Source organism: Varroa destructor, unplaced genomic scaffold (assembly GCF_002443255.2).
Source record: "Varroa destructor unplaced genomic scaffold, Vdes_3.0 BEIS01000007.1, whole genome shotgun sequence".
Taxonomy (NCBI): Eukaryota; Metazoa; Arthropoda; class Arachnida; order Mesostigmata; family Varroidae; genus Varroa; species Varroa destructor.
The window spans coordinates 31,746,952-31,770,289 of NW_019211460.1; the positions used below are offsets into that span (position 1 = coordinate 31,746,952).

Below are 23,338 nucleotides of genomic sequence, written 5' to 3' on the forward strand. Positions count from 1 at the left end.
ATAACCGACTATTTATCACGAGCCGCTGCGGCCAAATTCACACGGCTCAAAGCTTTACCCGATTCGCCGATGTCGGCCACTTAGCTGCGCGAAATTGCCATTGAGGGTATTTATGGGAGAGCATCATACCCTTCTATTCTTTAAGACTAATAATAATCGGTCTTCCAATAACGAATCAATAGGTAATCCGGCTTGTAGACACCTAACATCAGGGCATCGATCGGGTAGATGGTGCTACTCACGGACATGGGCCACTCGTAATAGGCCCCGCGAATAGAAGAGAGAGATTACGTTATGCGGCGATGGATTGATAGCACGGACATGGCTAAAAAGCAACGAGTGACGGACTGCACAAGGAGAGCTTTTCACCGAACAAATAGCTACGAAGACCGCGCTGGAGATCTCAGGACCATATAAACAAAAGGCAAAGTAAACTTAGCGCCTTGGTGAGTTTGTTATAGTCATGGTGCCTGTAGCGGCACAACGATATCGTTTGGGCTTCTGATAGGCTCAGGAGTGGAAATCGAAAAGATAGCTTAATGAAGACGGACAGATCTATGTAGCAAAAGTAGTTTCGTATTTACAGATGTCTTTTTTCATTCGAAGAGCAGGAAGATTCGTAATAGGACGATCCATATAGAAACTTGATTTTTTGTAACGACATATAAGTGAATAGCCGTTCGAAAATATAGATACGATAACATTAGAATGTGTGAAAATGGACTACCAATACAAATAACTGAGGTACAATATAAATAACGTACTTTTTAGTTTTTTCTTTGCCTATCGCTTTCATGATGCAGGCTTGGTTGAAGAGACTTGCTGTAAGACACAATTCTTCCGAGGATCAACTCCACGAATCCAAATCTATAGGCAAAATCCCACCTTGGCGTTGCTGTCTGATTCCTGGGCCGTTCGTTTATCTTCAACAGAAAGCCGCTAGTTGGTCGATAGAACGTTTCTTGAGATCAGGTATTATGTGGGTACCAATTCGTCTGGCGTCTGGCAATATGATCGCAAATTATAGCCACAACGGTGCTATTCGTTGGAGACTCGTCGCGTCGCATTGTCTACGCAACTCTTTGCAAGCACTACAGAAAAACCTGGTTTCATGCAATTAACTTTGTTCACTCAGCACAAGTGTGAATTTCCGCTAAGGCCTTACCGTGCGCAAAGATGAAGTGCCCTTTTGAACAAAGCCAGTCAAGCACTACAGTTACGGGCTGCACCTATGGAGCTTCGAAGGGCACCAACAGGGCACGCAGCCCATAATTGCGAGAGCAATATGATGTTTATTGAAAGACTTTGATTGCGCACCGTCTTGTGTACCGGTGTGCAATGCGCTATCGACCCGAGCCCACTTTGCCCAGTTGCGACGAAATGGAAGCCGTACACACGAACATAAAATTTTGTATTGTGCACCAAAATTTTAGTTAAAAATAATCCATGCTATATATATATATATATATATATATATATATATATAGTTATCTTAAGATTGCTCTTATGAACAACAATACACTAATAAGAAGTAAAAGAACTCCCCGGTTAAGTATCGCTTGACTTTTTGTTTATCTTCACGAAAGGATCACAGCACAGCCGTGTGCGTGCCAGCTGCTCAACTCGATCGTTTACTATTTGGCAGGCCGGCTTCCAATGCTGTCATTGAAAAGCTCACGGCCGGTATAGCGAACTTAAACAAAGAAACAAAAAGATTTAGCCTATGGGAAATTACGAATGTCTCCTTCCGTTTTACGTATTTTTGACGAGTGCGTCTGTGTCTGACGTTGCAATGCACTCAAGTTACGAGATCACAGACGCTATCTATCGTCAGCCGACGTCATTGTTAAACGATATCTAGGTCGGCATTCGTCGGACGGGAACGACGATAGGCAGGTAGCGTAACTGGATCAGCTTGGCGCTTTGTTGGTCGCACAATTTGCCTTTCCTACCCTGTCAGCAGGTTTTGTCTCGACTTGCCTGTACGTCTGCAAAGACAATGATGTAGTTCAGCTAAAATGTCCCCTATACGAAATAAGTGTTTTTTTTTTCAGAAATGAAGCCTTGCAATGAGTTCCACTGGGCTAAACGCCAAAGACTTTCTCAGCTGTACCGTGGCAAACTAAATGTCAGTCAACAGCGAAAGGACGTATGGCCACCTGTCACTGCTCCCGTGGCTAATTCGACTTAGTTTCATTGTCATATCATTGTACACCCGTTTGGCCCGTTCACCTTATGCAGAAATACAAAAGCTATTTGTTAAATTTAACAACAGATATTTTCAACACTCGTCGTATAGGCGAAGTGTAATATCTATTCTTCCTTTCTTTTTTTCGACAAGAGGCAAAAGTAAGCGAACGTTCCTCGACTGAACGTTCATTATGGGTCTAATTCACACCATCGTCTATCTCTTACCCTAAATCTCTTGTACTTGTTTTTGCTTCTACTTTATTTGTGCTCTATTTTTCTCAGGTGCATTTCATGAAATAGGTGGGAAAGTGGCTATATATTCTAATTTTTGATTCTACATGCGCAAAACCCTGATTTTCCCATACACGTCAAAGCAATAAGGGCTACCTCAACAAGGTCGTTTTCCTTCTCGATCAGCATCGTAGAACAAAGAATGTTAATGCATATTAGACATATATATATATTGTTGATCGTATGGGGCTGAGCATCTCGGTTTTTTTGTATATTCTTAACTTGACGAATATATGCTACGCATCCACCCTCGGCAGGTACGATGTTTCCATATGAACTACATCTTACATGTTGTAAGGCGATATTATAGCGAGTAGAAACATACCGGCGACAATAAACAGCTTTGTCTTTGTTTGAAATAAAAACAACTCTCATCTGCTACGCTCACTCTATCCTTACTATTTTTACGCAATATTTTATAAAGTTGCGGTTTTTCTCTTTCGTTACAATGTGATTTCGCCACGAGACGGATTCAGTGTCGACAGAATCATCGACTCGCCACCTGATGATACAGGCGACAGGCGCTCTAGGACAGAAGTAGCGGCAGGCGCAGCGATAGCAATAGTACAGGACATTTGAAAAGAAGTTGTCCATTTGTACTTCGAACTTTACGCATGAGCCGCCGTCATGCTCGATCATCATCCGAATGTTAACATGTCGTCAGTGAATAACATCCAGGGCCGGTCGGGAACCGTGTTTAAATTTTTATACACCGAAACACACAAGGAATGGGATCGGCTTTAGTGAGAAACAACGCTTAAGAAGTGTTTTGTCCGTAGTATTAAATGACCGATTTTTAGCCAAATGCAATGGAATCAGGTAAAATAGTTTCAAATAGGAGTAGATTTCAGCACTACAAATTGAATGCAATGATTTCCGGATAGATGTAATGAAAGCTGTCCACCGAGACTTGTATATATACCGAAACATATACGATAAACTATTTAGTGACAGTTAACGCCCCAATTTGCCTAAGACTTCGGAGAAAATATCTGAATATAGAAATCAACAGTCAGTGCTATAGGTTCCCCTCTATCACTCATTCATTGTATTATATATATATATATATATAGAACATGGTAATAGTAAAGGTCTCTTGGTAACCATCTAAACTTGTTGGAAGCTCCAAAAGTGTAGATATATTAGCCTTTGGTAATAAACTTAGGCAATCGGACAGTTACCGGACTGAAAGTCGGCACGCCTCTAAAAAAATTAAGTAATATGAGTAGTTTAATAATAAAGTAAGTTGACATTGAAGTATTGACAGATCAAAGGGTGACAGGTCGGCTGATGGGTTAAAATGGTAATTCCAACCTGCTGAGCCCTAGATTTATTTGTCACGTTCACTGATTGGCTTTGCAGTACTACCATATAGATAGTTAAGTTTTTAGGCTTTTGAGGTCCATACACAACTGAGCATTCCCGAGCTAGCTGGTGAGCGTCGTCGGCTTCAACGTAGGGCCATACAGTTTTAGATTTATAATCAACTGATGAACATAAGCTTAAGTGATAAGCAAGAGCGCTTCGGCACCTCTAAAAATAGACATATTATAAAGTCTGCCATTTCAAATAATCTCGATCAATAAAACATTATCCGACGATGACGTTTCATTGGATTAGAAACCTAAAAATTGTAACAGCTCACTCATTTCATGCTATATTTATTGTCTTATTTGTGCCCATAGGCAAAGCAATCATGAGACCTTTATAGACATACAATAAAATATTATATGTACGTTTAAACTACCTAAAGGATTTTCATTTTTCATTTCTACCTACAAACATACTATGTCGGTAGATTTAGTGGCATCGCCAGCTAATGCGCCCAATTTAAGTTACCGAAATAACTTTTTGACATTTTGAACGTACGGAAAAGCTTATCCAAGTAGTCGGTTTTTCATCAGCACGGGCCAAATCAGACAGTATTCACAATCGGCGGATAAGTTTTCGAGAAGTTAAACACTAGAAAAGATAACAAAACTCTCTTTAATCACACAATGTGCGTAGCGTTTTGATCAATGAGTATAATAGATATTCATTGATCTTTTTGACCTCGATATTTCGATACGATAAGTTGGGTTTAATCTCTTACTATATGCACCGCTATCCGTGGGTTACTAATTCTAGCCCGTATAAGTTTCGCTCGTTGCAAAATTATATCTACGCCCAATTTTCCAGCTCCATTGGTATCTGCTTAACGGGCTAAAATTGCACCACTATCTACAAATCGCTGATGGATCTTCTCAGGGCGAAACACAGAACAGCGAATGAACAACAAAGACATTCCTGAGCTTTCAGTAGCAGCCGCGGCAGCAGCCGCAGTACTCTTGCTGAGTGTTGCCTCCTGCCTTCACGTGGTCCTAGTGCGAAGTAGGCACTGTGCCTTCTTTGTCGATCTAGCACTATCTATCGTAGTTCAAGCATCGAAAGAGAAAAAATAGGCGGCTGGCTACGTTAAACAGGTTTGATTGGAGAAGCCAAGCACTCACTCAAAGCTAAAATGAACAAAGCTGTTCGTGAGGTCTTCGACGACGTGTGAAGAGCATTTTCACAAGATTCTTACTCCCCTGGTAGTACAGTATCAGTAATAGCTCGTCTATCTTTGCCCATTCCACAGAGCGATTCAAGCTCGCAAAGATCATTGATGCGTTCCATTGCACTCGGGCAAATAGAAATACGAGGATGGCCAAACAATCAAACCAGGTTTTTCATGCCAATAATTGCACGGGGCCAGCTAATAGGGAAAACGCTAAAATACGCAGATATGAAATTTAGGTATAACATTTCAGCTATTCAACATGTCTAGCTTTTTTTTTTTTTTTTTTCTTTAATTTAACGTAGTTCTTGTGGGATACTGTTGTTAAAAGATCGTATGGATTCATAAAGCGTGTTTCACTATAGCTTTTATAAGAAAAGTATGTAGTCTCAGAATCAAATGAACCAAACATTCTCTCTATTACTAATTAAAAACCACACTTCGAATTCACCTAGAAATGAGCGTATATTTGCTTAGAAGCCAACCTGATAATTACAGTCATAAAGTATGCACCTTAGAGCTGAATATATTTTATCTGCACTTCGTGAAGTCGTACAAAACGGCTAAAAATGGCTCATACGGGCCATCTTTGATTTCATATCGTACCAACATTCATAGGCATCTTAAGCATAATTATAAGAATTAACTATAAGGCGATGAAGTGGAAACGTGGCTATTAATGAAGGACGTGATGGTCAAAAAAAAAAAACAGAAAACATCTAATTTCGGCTTGCAGAAGTCAAAAATAGAGCAACTGGAATGCCAAAACGGTCTAATGCGCTAACACCTGCCACTCTGTACGATCTTTCATTTTCTAAGCAATGGCCAATTTGGTGCAGGTGCACTCAAGTGTAGCACAGTCCTTACAAATTTTTACTCTTTACCAAAGTGACCTCGACTGCCCACACAATTTAGGTAGTGCTTTGCTGAGTAATTTAGGCTCCTAGAGTGAGACGTTTAAAATACGCCAATTTGTCCTCATGCGATTCTTCCCATGAGCTACTCCCGGATGAGGCTTCATTTGTATCGTCTGCACTGGAGTCACAGCTTTTCTTCCACTTAATAAAGCCGCCTCTAGAGTCTTCATTGCTTGATGTAGCGGAGTCCTCTTCCGTGTAGTCTTCAGAATATGAAGCATTTTCTTCATCCGTATATTGCGAATCCGACGACTCAGAGTCATAGGCGAAACCAGCGGATAGAATGAAACATATAAGGCCCACGCTATACAACAATCGCATGTTCACAGCGGATATTGTTTTCGTTCTTCCGTCGACTATCAAGGCCGGCTTTCCACTCCCTAACCAGCTGTCTTATACGATGCACTATACAGTTATCACAATCAAAAGATATTCTGTTGCTATAGAACATCCACGCTCAGAAGCAGAAACGCAGGTCAAGATTCTCAGGCGAGGTAATAACTACTGGAATTAGAGATGTAGTTCTCAGCCTGTTTACGCCTATAAGCACCACCTCACGTACCGGCATAGTCATTAAGTATATAGCCATTTACAAAAATAATTAACTAGGCAATACAATTTGCTCGGTCGGCCAGAATCGTGCCTTTCTACTTACGCATAGGCAACGCATTATTACTGCGTACAGTTTATTAAGCACGTAGCTCATATTCAACGAGAGCGAATTAAAATTGCCATTTAACAAAACACAGAAAAATGTATTAGCTTGAAGGCTTAATTCGAATTCTGTCATTGACTGCCACCTCTGAAGACAGGAGCGCGAAAAAGGTAGGAACTGATAACTCAGGACAAGTTTGACAGGTTGTACTTACTTCAACGAATCAATAGCGGCTCCCGCCAGCAGTGAGACAATATTTCCTGACGTAGCACTAAAAAGTTCGCACATATACAGTGGTGTTTTCGTTTCGAGGTTAACGTTAAATATCGTGTGTAGGCCATCCTAACGATGTTGAATGAAACTTCCTTCTGAGTGAAATAGTATACATTTGATGGGCTTTCGTCTTCAGATCGCTTACCCTGTAATTATAGGTACACTCTTTTCAATCTGGAACGATCTGACTTTGTGTGAATCGTGATCAATGCATAATAACTGAAAATATGGCTTTATTTTTCGACGAGGTTGTCACTTGCAACATCGTTTCCTTCGAAGAGTTTCACTTAATTAACAAAATTGTTTATTTGCTCTAAATTGGTTATTAGTATGCTTTGTTTTAGCAAAGATTGTTAACATAACAACTTAATGTAGGCTTCGCAGTGACACAAACAGTCGAAACTAACTTTCGACGTGCACAGTCCGCTAAGTTATGCTTCAATCTTATCTGTTGGCCTAGTCATATTTCAGGAGCTCAGAGCGTTTAGGGCTTACTCTATGTTTACGAATAGAATATAGGTTCCAATATTAAATGCGAAACCTATATGCCCTTTGTCCCGTAGGCTGCACAGGCACACAAGCACGCAGAGTTTTTCGGGCTCGTCTTCCTCGTAGCCCGACCCAGGAGTACATAAACCTGTCGAAGGAATGGTAGCGGTAACAAAGTATAAAATCAGACACAGCAGGAATATGGATCTGTATAATTGAGCCATGCCCTGAAGGACCACAGTGTACCTTCTGCTGCTGCTAGTGCGGAACACTTTGCAGTCATTATCAATCGATGAAAATGAAGATATGATAAACCTTCATTCAGACAAGGATAGCTGTCTCTACATCTGAAACAGACGACGGCAGTGAAAGCTGACCTTGTGCACAAATCTAGCTATAACAAATATCTATCTACCTCTCTATCCACAAATGATGCAGTTAAAATCAAGGTCTAGTCTAAAAACATTCGTATAGAACAGATCATTATCTACAGATTAATTATTCAGCGACGACGAATCAGGCTAAGTATTATCTAGATCTTTCACCCCTGATCGTGTCGTACATAAAGTAAAAGCGCGTTACGTATTAGGTTTTCTTTTACGATACAATGCATAACGTATTAGCATCTTGTGCTACAATACGGGACCCAATTTCCATGCAAATCTCTGTCGTATTGTAAATGTATGCTAAAGTTTCATTGATTGATCAATTGAAACGGCAAACGTTTCTGATACCTTTTTTGTTTCATTATTTGCTGAGGCAAATAGGTTATTTTGCGGCGTGTAGGGCGTGAACTACTCAAAGTCAGCTCAAAAACAGGCTCAAATGTAGCCTGAAGGGTGCACGTTACCTCGGTCATGCATCGTCGGCTGATGAAAATGTCACGTGGCACGCAGACGATTCATTAATTGACGAGATGAGCTGCGAACGCCATACCTCTATGGGATTGTTTTTTTTTGTTTTTTTTTTTAAATAACGAATCTGCTTGCCTCGAAACTGAACAAGTCGATATATAATAGTAATCATAATCCCAGCCTTACATGGCAAGCGTCGTTGGAGCCGCCCTGCAAGGCGTGATTCCTCTGTATTTGTCATATACATCAGATCCTGTTTCGCTAGTCCACGGCATTTTTTTATTATTGGCAAACGAAATTCGTAACGGCTTATGGTTGTGCTCATGAGATAACACGTTAACTACGTGCAGTACATGTTCATTCATCTATAGTACTGCTTTATAGATACTATATAAATACGTTTATAATGATAATGTTTTGAATATTTCGGCACTTAACGAATGCTTGCAATGGGATGGCAATGACACAGTTATTGCGGCCGTTAGATATAAACAATCCTGGATGCAAGCTCATGGTTGCCTCTGATGAAAACATTTTACACAACCCAGAAATGTCCTCCATCGGTTCTCAGCGGTCAAATTGGTACATTTATTGTGTATTTTGTCTTTCGGAGAAACCTACTATCGATATGTTCACATTAGGTAGTTGCTAAAAAAAAACGTAAAACGCTATACAAATCCCGAGAAATCCCTGCAGCTTATCCATTTATCTAGCTTCACGAATCAATTCAGCCTTTTGGAAGATAATTTCTAGACTATTCGACAAAATATCTTTAGTAATTAAAAGCCATAAGAAAGGTACGAGAATGTTTAGTTGCATTTTCTATATCGTAAACCTTTAAATGGCCATTATGAAAGAACAGTCACTTGACTTGCCTTGGCCTCCTGTAACGCCTCTAGAAGGTTGTCTACTGTTTGAAGTCCATGCGTCAGCCTACACGGCTTCTTGACATTAAGCGTAACAGCATAGGAGGCCGTCGGGACATTACCTAAAGATGCCTCTCCAACTATACGCTGTCCATGTTACATTACGCGTGTAGATCTTTGTAATGGCAGGCATTACCACGACGTTGTCTTCCTAGGATAAAGTCCGTGAGTGCTTTCGCCACTGCGGCGTTGAAAAGATTCAATGAACACAGAAATAGATGTAACAATTATGATCAATCATAACAAACGATACAATAGCACTGTATGCTTGGATTTGCAGTGCAACAGCTCGTGGAGGTGTAGGGTACCGATTAAATAAGAAACAGTGCCAAAGACTCAGGGCGTCTGTTCTTCAAGCAGCTATCAATGGAGATGCCCTTAGCTTATCACTTCGACTCGTGATCACTAATTAATTCAGTCGCTTAACGTTAGGGCCTAGGTAATGCATTTTGAAAAACTAGAAATAGAATTATTCCTTATTGCTCCCCTAATTTTTTGTTTAATTTTACCCTATGTCCATTTGTACGAATTAGCCAAACTGTGCATGGTTGCAAGGCTGTCAACGAAACATAGCCTTATGAAATTCTGTCACTGATAATAAGCGAAGTATTATCTGCCCCGTAGAGTTTATACGCGTCCGTCAAATGGGTCTTATTTCCCATAAACGGCGCGTGACGGTTGACGCGCGCTGCAACGCTGGAACTGCTGATGTGCTCATTCAATAAGGCTATGAATTAATTGTCCTTTAATTTGGTAGGTGCTCTCAGTAAACGACTTTAGCCTTTAGGCCAGAACGCAGCTGAGATGTTCGACTAGAAGCTAGCGGCAGGATGACTATGTCTCTTTGGACTTCTTTGCCCTATTCAGTTCTTGTAAGTTTGCTATAAACGAATGGAAACACAATAAACATAAACGAGTTGGAAAAACACGATTTGATAAATGCTTCTCACCCCCCAGGGAACTTATTTTGCCCCTTTTTGCTTTTGCCTTAGTAACGTTTAGGCGGCGGTTGTTTGGATACGGAACTTTTAGGCAAAAGGAAGTGCCGCAGCGATTGGCAGTTCCTAGAAAAGCTAGCTGACGTAGATTATCATTAGAATGGCTTCGCACAGTCAGTCATCTTTGCCGCTCACGACATTCGTGTCGCGGGGAGATATTTTGAGCTTTAAGTAACACGAACTCTACTAGTTCACGATATCGTCTCAGCTTGTCGAATAGACAGAACATTCTTCCGTTTTAAATTTCATGAGTTTTTTTTCTTAGAAATGTTGATGTTTTTTGATTAGGCCGACATCGACGAAATGTATTTTGAGCAAAAGCAATTTGCTACGAAAGAAAGTTCTCATGTAAAACTTACTATCGAACTATTTAAATCAGATGCAATGTTGACATAGCTGAAAAATCTAACTCATAAAGATGCCATTTTGTTCCCTGGGCCACTTCTTTGTTAGATATGGGTTATGAGGTTTGAGATTGTTGTCAGGATGGCATACAGGGGGGTGTTTTTCCCTGTTGATGATAGCTCTCAGTAGCAAAGCAGTTAACGGCTCGTAAGTTTGCGTGTACTTTTTCTATGAACTTTATGTACTTTCTGAAGAGCTCTATGAATCAAAGGTAAATTGTAGCTTAGACAGACGGATTTGACGGGTCATATCGTATACTCGATTCTCTGCCACATTCACCGTTCGTGTCAAGCACATGGCCTGCTTACTTTTTCTGCGACGCCTTTATACGTTCGAACGTAAAAAGTGCGGAGAAAGCGTGTGTTCATGTTAAATGCGTCAGAAACATTTACTAATTGCATGATTCGCCAAGCAACAGAAAACACGAAAACAGCACGAGCGATTCCTCTTCCTATTATATGTGAAGCGTAAGCTTAAGTGGTTCGAATGGACCCCGGCACAGTTCGCTTACCAACGTCAGCTTGTACTTTATGCTGTAACAAAGAAGAAAATACATTGAGATAACAATAATTATGCTATATATTAGTGGCACCGAATTATCTAAATAAGCTGAAATTTATATTTCCTCATGTTAAACTTACTTGAACACGTAACGTAATATTTATCTGGCCCATATAGCGACCCATTATTACTTATCGAAAGGAAATACGTTAAATATTCTATATATGCCGCAATTATTGTTTCGATTTCAGTATCATTCATCACATTTACTTGAATGGATTACGTGAACTATCCTGGTCCCAAATCAACAATTTTAGGCCTTCTGAGAAGTCATACCTGAGCTTCACACTGGTAGCCGGTGATGCGGGCTAGGGATAGGGTGATATTTATACGCGTAATCCATCTATCTTCTCCATTACTTACTTGTGTATAGCTATGAGCAAAAGTGGATAAATCTAACGAATACTTGCTGGATTTCTAACGACAATATGCAGATCGATCGTTGTTAAATACCACTTTGATTTGGCACTGACTTAAAACTAACGAAAATATCAGAGTCGACGAGAGCTGGTCAATCCGATTTTCGGTGCGTTTCGGTTGAGATTAACTTAAGGGTAAAGGCATCAATACTGCCTGAACAACCCACTTTTCAAATAGATGAACAGTTGATGAACATCGTTCCGTTAGATACGAGAAATGGCAGGTGGCTGCTTCTCGCCCATGCGCTACAGACCATCAATAGATTTTAAATCACCTTAGCATAAGACAAAACGATGTCATCAAAACGTCTCCGCTCTAACCGGACGGCGAAGGGGGAGGTTACACAGGCATATATTACATATACAAAAAGCAATAACATAACTTTAACCTGAGAGGGCTTACTTAAATTAGGAAGTCATGACTTTCTATCTTTTTAGACCGAAAGAAACCTCTTATACTACGGTAAGTTCGTACGTTTGAAAGCTGACTTTGGTGACTGTCGAGCAAGTGAATTTCGTATAATTAGTATATGAAAGTTATTAACGAGCAGAAGTAAGTCGCACTCTTATATAGGATATAGATACATTTTTTAAATATAGTAAATGAATTAACATTTACGTTTACTGTTTAGCATTTCCTCGGATGGCTGAGTCCCAACAGACGACGTAGTGCGTCTGCACCTGATGTTTAACGTTTAGCCCGAAGTTTAGTATGCAGGCACGTTACCGCTGCACGATCATAAGCATGTATTTTAGATGTAATAAGCCACAAGTCTGCAGTGCGCTGGACAATGCGGACTAACTTTTGCATATTGTATGGATATGAAGTGCATAGAATAACATAGACCGTAACAACCAAATATCACCGCGAAGAACCGCACGCAGGACCCCAGTGGAAGCGCAATGATTGAATATGTAAGAATGAGACATCCGCTACATGAACCCATTATAAAACCATCCTGAACGATAAATCAAGTTGCTGATAGATGTTACTGAACACATGGTAGATACGATTCGTAGTATTATTTGTATACCAAAAATGACAACGGCTTAATAGGGCCATTTGTAGAACTACCGACCCATAACAATGGTGCCTTACACGTAAGCAGGTACTACTCTGCCTGCCGATCCTGTCCTATTTGTAAAATGTCCTGCATACTTAGGCTTTCATGGCCTCAGTAGACTTTTGAACACTAACTAAAAAACGCAAGATATATTGAGCTTGTTTTTACGCGAGGCTAAAAGCTAAAAAAAAAGCTTCCACAGGTACGGCAATTATAGAGAAACGCAGGTCAAGTTCAAAGCATTCCGTTGAATCCGTTCGATCATTATAGCCTTTGCCTTGTAACTTTAGCATGACCGATTAACGGTTAGCCCATTTGCTCAGATCTATTGCTCTCCGTGTGTACCGTACACAACAAAATAGTACTAAATACAAAGATAATTTGTGGTTAGGTAACAAGTAGCGCTAGGAATTCAGACAAAACAAATCTTAGTCGTTACCTCACAATATCACAATAAAAAAAATCCAATTCCATTTCTTGCACTGTCCGTGGCGTAATCTTATTAAAAACATATATAACAAGATAATCGTGTCTGAGGAAGTATTTATCTTTTGGTTTACGTACTTTGCTTAGGTGTTTTACTGCCAAGCATATATATGCGAATTTTCAAAATTATCCATACTTAACGGGATGAAAAATGATTTAGCATTATTGTCAATCCATTGTGAGCTCATATCTCGTTTACGGATACGCACCCTACATCTAAGAAACTCTGCAATTCACTTAACTTCATTTAAGTACATGGTAAGCCATGCATTTTATCTTTGTGTTAAGTGTGTCTCTCGGGATTGTTTCACTAAATAAGTTGACGTCTGTCGCATGAAGGAATCTAAAACTGCCACCATTCATCCTTTCCCCGAAGTTGCTCTAACTTTTCGTTTACGACACTCGCGTGCTTACGATCTATTCGCGTCAGCGGATGCCTCTGCCATCTCTTAGATACGACATTAATCATATGAAAGTCTATCTGGCACACTGGGTTTGTCATTTACCAGACGTCACGTATATCTGTAAAAGAAGTTCTGAAGCGAACTTCAACAGCATACGGCGTCATCCGTAGTGGTGTTTTCGCTGAACAGTTGCTTTGGGCAGGAACATCAACCGTGGATTTTCCAAATACCAACTTTGTAAATTCGACTGTACTTTTGCAGATATATATTAAATATGACATTTGATTAGATGACATAAGAAACCGCTATTCTTTCGTCGAAGTACTTTTTTTTGTGATGCCTAGGGTTTTGAGGCCAACACAGCAACTACAGCAGATAAATTGCATAGATACTAGTAATATCATATGGCAGCCTTTATTGGTATTGCTCTGTGTTTGTCTACTAAATGCAGGCACATGCGGTTTCATTCATTGTCCAAATCCGGGCGTGGACACTTTGTTTCATGGAGCCAGACGTCTGAATCAGCGTATTACGGCTCACGTAGCGGACGTAGAACACAGACAGCGACACTCCTGTTCCTTCTTCTGCTTCGCGGCCTTCTCCCTGCGATCGAACTATAGACTCTAATAGCCGTTGTCTCTATCGAGAGCACCCAGAGGGCGCTGTCATCCAACAATGTTTTGGTTTGCGCGCCGCCGACCGCGCACCCTTTTGCGAGTGCACCCGCCGCCATGTGTCTTCATCTTGATCGAGAATCTCAGAGGTGTGAATTCAGCTGCATTCTCCTGTATTATTGTTCCTGTTGTTATTGTCGTCGTCGTCGTCGTCGTCGTCGTCGTCGCTATTGTCCTACAGTCTCCCGCCAGCGAATTGAAAGCATACCCTGTAGACAAAGCTGCTGTTGTTGGCATTATTCAGCGCCGGAACAGACGACACGATTCGCCGGGAGTAGCGTTGCAACTGGACGGCAGAGAATTTAGCAGTAGCTACAGCTGAAAGGGCCGAAACAGAATGAGAGAGTGTCCGACACACCCGCACACGTCGCCAGCGCCAGCCAGACACAAATATCAACAGCAACGTGAACGAGACAAAAAATTATAATAACAACAATAATAATCATAATAACGACAAAAAGAACGACAAAGGCGGCAACAGCAAGAGCAGCAACGCTGGTTGTAAGATATTTATAGGTTGTTACAGCAATGAGACATCGTTAACACTGTCGTTGCGGCAGGCGCGCCGGTGTCATAACGGCGCAATAATGATGCGGACGTAATTACGGGATAGCGATTAGCCGTCTTCAGCTACTGTTGCCCTATTCAAACATTATCAGCTGTTAGCTTCATAGAGGTTCCAGGTGTAGCGATCATTTGTTAGACGTCGTTTCCAGCGCGTAATTTTGTGAGTTCTGTGGTTGATGATTTGATTGTTAAACTGATAACGACCAGGCTTTGAGAAAGCCTCTGTTAGGTAATTCGATCCAACTATTAGTGAGTACGTCACCTTTGATCCGTCCATCGATAATAGCGCGGTTCTGTGCGAGTCGTTCGTTCAGTGCCAGATCTAATGCTATAGTACCTGGTATTGTTGTTATTGTGCTCGACGACACAATTATCGCGTTGACGCGACTGCCACCAAAATCCAGCAATCGTTTTCTGCCGCGGTGGTGAGTATGAGTCAAGGAACGACGGTGCTGTCTGTCACACAAATAGAAACTTACTAGATAATGTACAGGTCTCTGTGTCCATCGTTTGGAAGCTTTGTGCTAACTATAATATAGATAGATACAGAACATATATATATATATATATATGCATAGGGCTTAGCGACATTATCGAGGTTCGTATGCGAGGTGTCCTTAGAACCAGGTCCAAATTCGTACCAAGGGGTTTAATCTGGACACGAACACTCGTTCGAATAGACCTGCTTTTGGCCTTTCAGGCTAGAATTATCTCTGTGGTACACTGAATGACTAATTTACAGTTGGTAAGTGGCAAACGTCTACTATTTTCTGTAAACATTGTTTGTATCACGAGTCGTAAGCTAATGACAAATACTCAAGGTCAGCTGTGCAGTAACGTGATTTCGGTGACGATAGCCTAGGTCTCACTGAGATCACTTGGCAGATTTAGCAAGAGTTGCATGTTTTGTGCTATTATTTGACAAAGTCATTTGCTTTGCGTAAGCAGCTTGTACCAATGGATCTCTATTCCAAAGTATCCCGTTTTTTCCAAGCATTTTAATAAAATGTTTAGTTCAGTGGTGCCGTGTCATCGAAATGACTGTTCCCAACAATGTCCCCTACAAATCGATGCTTTCGTTAGCGCAAACTACTTTGGACCGAAATTTTGTCAGCGTCTACCTGTGATAGACATTCGAAGTACTTTTACGAAAAAGTCAGTAGCTTTAAATTTTTATTTAAAATCAAAGTACCTTTTGATTAGTGCTCCTGAAAATTAGCGTCCCAGAAAATCCTAGAAACAATGAGTTACCTACTCTTCACCAGCTTAGTCATAATAGTTCGGCAAATTCAAAAGCCGGACAGCGGGGATCTACGTAGGATTTTTCTTTGCGGAAAATAATGTCATCGAAGGTGGTTGAAAAAGCGTGCTGAATATGCTATAGTTAATCAGTACCCCGGTAAGACATCTTACCACTACGTAGTATTGCAGCAGGACAGCTTTACGGAGTTAAGGCCAAAGCAGCATTAGCTAACTGAAGTAGCTAGATTGAATGGCAGATTAGCGCCAGTCATCGAACTAAGACACGAGGTCCGATTATCTTACAGTCTCATATGAGGCGAATCTTTAATAGAAAAATTCTTAATTGACGAATAATTATGAGGGGGCGCGAAACTAAATACATGGGCATTCGAATAGTCGCAGGTTACCTTGTTCTGACTTTTACCTAATATGACTTGCACGGCGCAGTGGATTGAATTGTTTAGCCAGTTGATGTTGACGCCATTGCTGCTGCCGTTACTTGTGGTAGGCTCCTGGTTACTGTCTGTCTCTGCTTTGCGCTATCACTAGTTCATCGCCCGACAAGAGTCAGCACGTCGAAAACGTAACGTTTTTCGCTTTAGAGATAAATCGTCCGCGAATTTATCCGCGTCCTCTTCAATTCAAAATCTTGACGTTTCAGGGAACGAACGACCGTAACACTGAATCTGACACTATTTGATTACTCGATCTAATAGAAGATTTGCGTTTGATCACTTTGTTTTTTCGGACGATTCCACGGATAGGAATACCACAAGTCCGATGTTGCGGAAAACGATCGGTGTTGTGTAATTGCAGCCCCATTCGTATCTGTCACAATGGGTATCTAAAATACAAGCCACTACGTACTCCGTGGTAGAACAATGCTATATATGAAGTAATGTTTCAGTATGTGTTTTAATATCCTAACAGAAATCCATATATCAGGCGCAGTCGTTTCAGCAAAATATCACATGTCCCGATCCATTTGCAATTTAAGGCATTGCAACACGTCGTATCGCTTTTAGCTGATGTTTCCTGATCTAGTATTTATCCCCGTAGATGACCAAGAGTGTAGCTTTGGACCTTTAACTGGCAGGGTCTTTTTAATACGCAGTGTTTTTTTTTTTTAGATCGTTGAACTTTATGTTAATTATTTATATTAGTTACTTTGAAAGGTTTTCTACTCAATTTTAATATTTTTGAAAACTGTAAAGGGACGTTCAGGACGAACTACATTTTGGCTAATGTGATGGCCTGTTATATCAAAAGTATCAATTTATATTCTTTTCTATGACATTTCCTGTGATCACTTCGAATATTCAGCTATCTTAACATCTTTTTGTTTCAACCTCAGTTCTGGTTGTCGTCAATCATTCTATATTTTCTCAGATGCATTTCTAAATCAAAAAGTAAGTAAAGGAAGTTCAAACATCAAGTAGGCCGTGAGATGGATAAATTAAACAATTTCCACCAATTTGTTAAACCGTACAGACGATGTGGGAACATCCGTGACATCGAACATTACCGAAAGCATTTAACTGATATTAAGATGCCTCTGTCTATGCCATCTTCGATGAGTACCAGCAGCCTTTCGTTGATCATCTAGCTGATGTTTCGCTTATATTCTTAGAGAGGGAAAAAGCGATATCTATCTAAATAATGTGCGCCCACACGCTTAGCTCCGTTGAAAGACCAACATTGACCAAAATAAATTGGTCTTCTACGTGCGAGCGGATACAAGATATGATGAGAGGATTGACGATGGCCTGGGTTACATTGCAGTGCTTTTCTACGTAGAGTTTACCTAGCATTTGGTTCCAGAGCTTTCTCTAGTTCTCATTTCACCGTTCGATTGGGCGTTACAATAGCTAACATTCGCACCACATTACATTAATTGCAGCCACACTGACGAACCCGAAGGACAGCAGAAAACCATTGCGCTAACTAGCATCGGCAGCAAAATCATCGAAAAGACGTGTAGGCTTATAGGCAGTAGTTGTGCCTTGGATAAGCATCGAACATATTTTACGCGGAGTTTCACCAAAACTTAAAAATGTGTGTGCTAATATTTTATATGAACCCGGGCGAGAGATCGCCGTCAGGTTACAAGCTGATCTTGTTGAGTATCCGAGATGAGCTATTTACGCGACCCACAGCGCATGCTCAGTTCTGGCAGAAGAACCAGGATGTCATTGGAGGTCAGTTCGGTAATTGTCATTTAAACTAATCCTGTTTATAGGTAAACGTCAGTCGTTGGAGACACTGAGATAAGCGAAACGACGATGACATCAAGCAACGCAATAGCGCAAACATTCAAAAATATGAATAAAATGTCTTACATTAGTCCATCTATTGACAAGCTGATACATCTATTCACTGCGGTGTGTCACTTAGTATTCACTCGCTAACTGCGTCGCTGTACTTTTGTGAAATAAATTATTATTTTTATTGGCCAAAGCAGTAAACATTTCTACGGATATGTCTAAGGTTCAGACTTAACTTATTTAGTTGTTTTCTGGAGCACCGAACTGTTTCGTTTAACAACAACTATAGACATTTTCGTCTGCTAATGTTATCTATCGCAAAGCCTACTGATTCTAAATCTGGACGTTTAGTAAGTTACTTTGTTGCCGTGAAATGTTCACTACGATACAACAGGTATGGATCTTGAGCCTGGCCGAGAAGGCGGTACGTGGTTGGCCTTTCACCGAAACGGCCGTTTTGCTTCTCTACTCAATGTTCTTCAGAAGACCAATGACGTTCAGGCCAATAAACGGGGACGGGGTTTCTTGGTTGTGGATTTCCTTAAAGGAACTGTTAAACCCAGTAGATATGTTCAGGTGAGGAACGTTCCAACATTTGAATTGGCTCACTATTTACGATAGCCCGTACCTTTTGCTCTGAAATAATACTATTTGAAAGTATTTGGTTCGATGTAAGTAGGTTTGTATTTGAGTTCATTTACGAATGGCTCTAACAGGTAGTGCAGTACATAGCTGCGTGGTCGCTTATTACTTCACCGGAGCCCGTTCTATGCTACACATTGCCTAAAATGATTTTTTTCTACTTTCAAATCGGATTGGCTGTCAAATGCAAACGGGTTCTACCTTAAGCAGGACCCTGTGTTTTATAGACTGAGCAAGCCAAGAGCACTCTATTTTCATTGGCTCTCTTATATTTAACTCGAATAAAGAGAAATTTACGCCGAAAACGGTTTCCAACTACAATTTGTATTTGAACCGATTACGAAGATAGCGGAAAAACATTGCTTAAAACAGCAAAACGGGTTTTTTGATATTTTCGAATATCTATATTTCTGGACACATATCCTGGGAAATATGCAGCAAAAAAATTGAATAGCTCGTGTACAAGAGGGTGCAAGTTTGTTTTTCTTCTTTAACCTCTTATGCTCATATAGTCACTTCTTTTTTTGTATTCCATTTTTCCCTTCTTGAAGTAAAGCCAGAACTGAATAATAGGACACTGGCTGACCGATTTTCGTGTGCGTGACACAAGTCGTTAACTTTTCAGGCTCTATTATACCTTTTTTAAAAAAGGCTAAATGTATAATGTCAGCAAGAAAAGTATGAGAAATCTCGTCTTATTTCTTTTGCGGTAGTAGAATAAGTCCATCTAATTTATTTCAATAGTAATCAGATAAGCTTATTAACAGTCGCTGTACGAGAGCCGGGAGGAGTTCAACGGTTTTACAATTGTCTGCGTTGATCTGAAGGAAGGCCGGGGCGCATTCATGTGCAACAAGTCCCAACTGGGCGTACAGTTAATTGAAAAAGGTCAGTGGCAATGAATAGAATGTAATTTGGGATAAATTATTGCTCCGTACGTACCAGTGGCGATATCTACTTTCTAATTCTAATTCGTGTTCAGTGAATATCCGATATCTTATTGAGCAGGCTATTACGCATTTGGCAATAGCATACTACCCCGAAACTGGCCAAAAGTGGATGCGGGAAAGAGACTTTTTCAAGAAGCAGTTGAAAAGAACATCAAATCTGAACGAGAGCTTGAGGAGTCGCTGTTCGAAATCATGAACGATAGTACCTGCTACGGCAACGATGAGTTCATGCGACGTCAAACAGGTAGGCATTTGCTATCTTAATTCTACGAGACTGGATATTTCAGCAAAGCGATCCTCTAGACTATGTGAGCCGGACCAGTCGTCAGATACTGAACAATCATGAGATATCGTCCTTGCAAAATCAAGCGGACCGGCGGTTATTATCATAATTTTCTTATGACTGTCTCCGTTATGGTTGACTGGGAACTAGTACTTATTCCTCGTACAATTCAGCCGACATACTTACAACTCTGTTCGAAAGCTTACCACATTCGAAAGGACTCTGATCCGTCTAAGCTATTGTATAGACATAATTCGGAGCTGAAAATAATGCTCAGATGTTTTCAAGTGGTTGAAATAGTATCTACCAAGGACCAATGACAGAATTCGCATGCCCCACGTATGAATTTTGCGCGTTCTACAGCAGTTAAAAAACGCTGGCTGAACTCAGTACCACTGTATCAAATACTTAAAAGCGAGGCTTGATATACGCAGACAGGATTCAGATAGAGCCTCATAAAGATACATTTTAAAAAAAATGTTCGTTGCTATACATCGAGTGAAAAATATACATTCCCTGCAATGTTACACAAAAAAAAATTAAAACAAATAGATTAAACCATATTAGCAGTTATTTATCTGCAACCATTTTTGAATTGCTTATGGTGCAACACTTCTTCCGCAAATTTCAACTTACAGATGAGCCCGAAGAAATTCTCAACCTTCGAAGTTGCTTGAAGTTCTACATTCCTAAATACGACTACGGCTCGCGGACCCATACCGTGGTTTTAATTCGAGGTGACAACAGTGTTTTGTACGTCGAGAAAACTGTCGAGGACGGCAAGTGGGTTGAAAGGAAGACTGAGTTCAAGGTCGATGTCTGATTACACACAGTGAAGTTATAGGACAAATCGCCCATCTTGTCAAACGTTTTGGCCTGCGCCCCTCATCATAACTAGTTTATTGTCGTCGGTTATCGCTTGCCCCGTAAATCTTTAGCATAGCTTTTAACTGTTTTACAATATAGGCTATAATAATAATGATAATAGACAATGCAGGCAGTCCTGCATTTGACATTGATTGTTACAGATAGTTTAGCACATTGGTTAGCTACATAGTTATGACGTATCGCTAGGCTAGAGTTAACAAATATACCGTTTGCGTACCTTAAATAACCATTTCAAATGTAAGCCTATTTTTCTCTTACCCAGTGAGCGATAAGACATCTGGGTCTCGATATCAAAAATGCGAAAGTGTTAACGAAACGTCATTGACCATATGAACGTAAGAGTCGCAATCGGTATATAGCACAAACAGTAATCGTGAAATTATTGTAAGTAACTTGTCCAATATGCTTAGCTAAACATGGTTGTATATGAGCTTTTTACTAATATACAAAATGCAGAGTGTGAATTTTAGGCCACATCTGTTGACGACAGAAGTCATGGAACTTTATGGGATAGTGCCGTGAGGATTAACGTATGTTTGGTAGATGAAGGCTACGTTTGATGCATTAATGAACTGTACAAATTCCGCAATGGAGCTCGCGTCCGAAGAAATCGGTGCGATCCTTCAATAGACAAAGGGATCTCTACTAAGGTTTAGTTTAACTAAGTGTTTAACATTAGAATCGGAGAAGCTGTCGAAGTACACAAATCTGATAACACGTCCCTGAAAGTTACACACATACATAATAAAAAGAAAATACAAAATACGGAGTAACAAAAAACAACCAAACTTGTTCTTACGTTATTATTTAGCGCAAATAGTCTTTCAGTTAGTACTGTCAAAAAGCAGTCGTGTCTTACTCAAATGGCAAAATATATTCTACATGTAGACATGTTTGTAATGACACATCGTTTTAACATAATCTTTATTATATGCGAATTGAAGAACATATGACTATATTATATAACTGTTGAAACGATAAAGCGAGATACGTTTGTAACGTATGTAAGTTTCGGTAATAAAGCACAAAAGAAATGGATATTAGGACTGAAGTGAAACAATCCGCTTCATCCATTTGTAAACATAGCACGAAATCATTTGAAAGAGTCCTTACAATGGTCTATCCCAAATTCATATAGAGAGATTCCATCATTTTTTTTCATTGGCTTTATTGAATTTGTATAAGTGTTTAGAAAATACTTATATCCCTATATTGCTAAAAGATGTTCGCAAATAGCACGCTAATTTACAAGAGGCAGCCTTTACATTTAAGTTTAGATTGGTGGATATGAAGTTACGACGTATCTATCTAACAGCTTTACGATCGGATATAGGTGATAGCGTGCAATCAATGCGATCGCCTTTAAGACAGTATGCACCCGTTACAAAGATCAGTAGAACGTTCTCTTTATTATAATTCAGCGCTTTACATGGGGCAGTTTTCGACAAAAGAAAAGACGCGCCTGTATTATTAATCTTACCTCGATGAAAATTTTGTAGCTTTGCCATGAATCTGATCTTAAAATGAAAAGGCATTTGATGTGTCCAGTAGTAATTTTCTATTGGCAACTCACTCTATTATAAAGTGCAACAACTAACATTTTCAATAGGCAAGGATAAACCCGACTGGTTGTTCCATCTCTTCTATAGGAAGCCTCTCTTCTATAGGGGAATGTTTTAGATAAACAAAATTGTTCGAGATAGCATCGCGGATCTTTTTGGACACTTCACGAGGCGTCTCCATGAGACGTGCATAACTTTCTTAAATTTCAAAGGCTTGCATAATTCTTTTTAATCGTCCCGTAAGTATGTATGTATAATACGGTAAGCACGTGCAACGTCTTTGAGCACGAGAATAAAGATAAGTACTTTTTTCAAGACTAGAAGATAATCACGAACATTAATAGCTTAAACAGACATTTCTTTGCATAAGAATAACTAGAACGGACGAATCGTGACAGTAAAAGTCTCTGGGGAAGACTGCCTGCGACGCTTACACATGAAGCACCACGACGCAACTGTTATGTAAACAAGTGGACGACAGTTTGCGCAGTAGGGGGCGCATCGCGCGGGAGAATTTCAAAAACTAGACATTTGGTAATAGCTAGAAAAACATTGCGCCTTTCGATTATGATTAGGGAATAGTATCAATACATTATATTAACGACATGATTATGAGCATGGGTCAGTTAAGCACAAGAACTGATTAGCTAGCTATAAGATGATAAGTTGCAACATAATTGGTTAAGTCAATTGTACCGCTATGAGCGACCATGCTATAGCCCCCTGAAAGATTTCAGCCTTATGCAAAGAAAACAAATATGCATTTTTAAAAAATGCAAAAAAATTAGCATTTTGGGT

The 23,338-nt window shown here is 40.1% G+C and overlaps 1 protein-coding gene and 1 long non-coding RNA gene across 7 annotated transcripts; one reads left to right on the plus strand and one right to left on the minus strand.

Moving 5' to 3' along the window:
* Positions 1–5,005: 5,005 nt before the first annotated feature.
* LOC147754585 (uncharacterized) lies at positions 5,006–18,515 on the minus strand. Its single transcript, XR_015316329.1, has 4 exons — positions 18,452–18,515; positions 12,134–15,165; positions 10,843–11,067; positions 5,006–9,312 (listed from the first exon to the last, which is right to left on the minus strand). It is a non-coding gene; the product is annotated as an uncharacterized LOC147754585 (long non-coding RNA).
* On the plus strand, positions 12,288–22,038 carry Tango2 (transport and golgi organization 2). Of its 6 annotated transcripts, none has more exons than XM_086973949.1 (6): positions 12,288–12,429; positions 17,852–18,158; positions 18,610–18,791; positions 19,625–19,745; positions 19,866–20,051; positions 20,729–22,038. In XM_086973949.1, exons 2-6 carry the CDS (start codon positions 18,005–18,007, stop codon positions 20,911–20,913), a joined length of 828 nt encoding a protein of 275 aa, XP_086830075.1. In that variant the 5' UTR covers positions 12,288–12,429; positions 17,852–18,004; the 3' UTR covers positions 20,914–22,038. The 6 variants fall into 6 exon arrangements, with proteins under 6 accessions (XP_086830075.1, XP_086830074.1, XP_022671439.1 ...); XM_086973948.1 differs by lacking the exon at positions 12,288–12,429 and adding an exon at positions 14,517–14,643; XM_022815704.2 differs by lacking the exon at positions 12,288–12,429 and adding an exon at positions 14,734–14,869.
* The last annotated feature ends 1,300 nt before the right edge of the window (positions 22,039–23,338 follow it).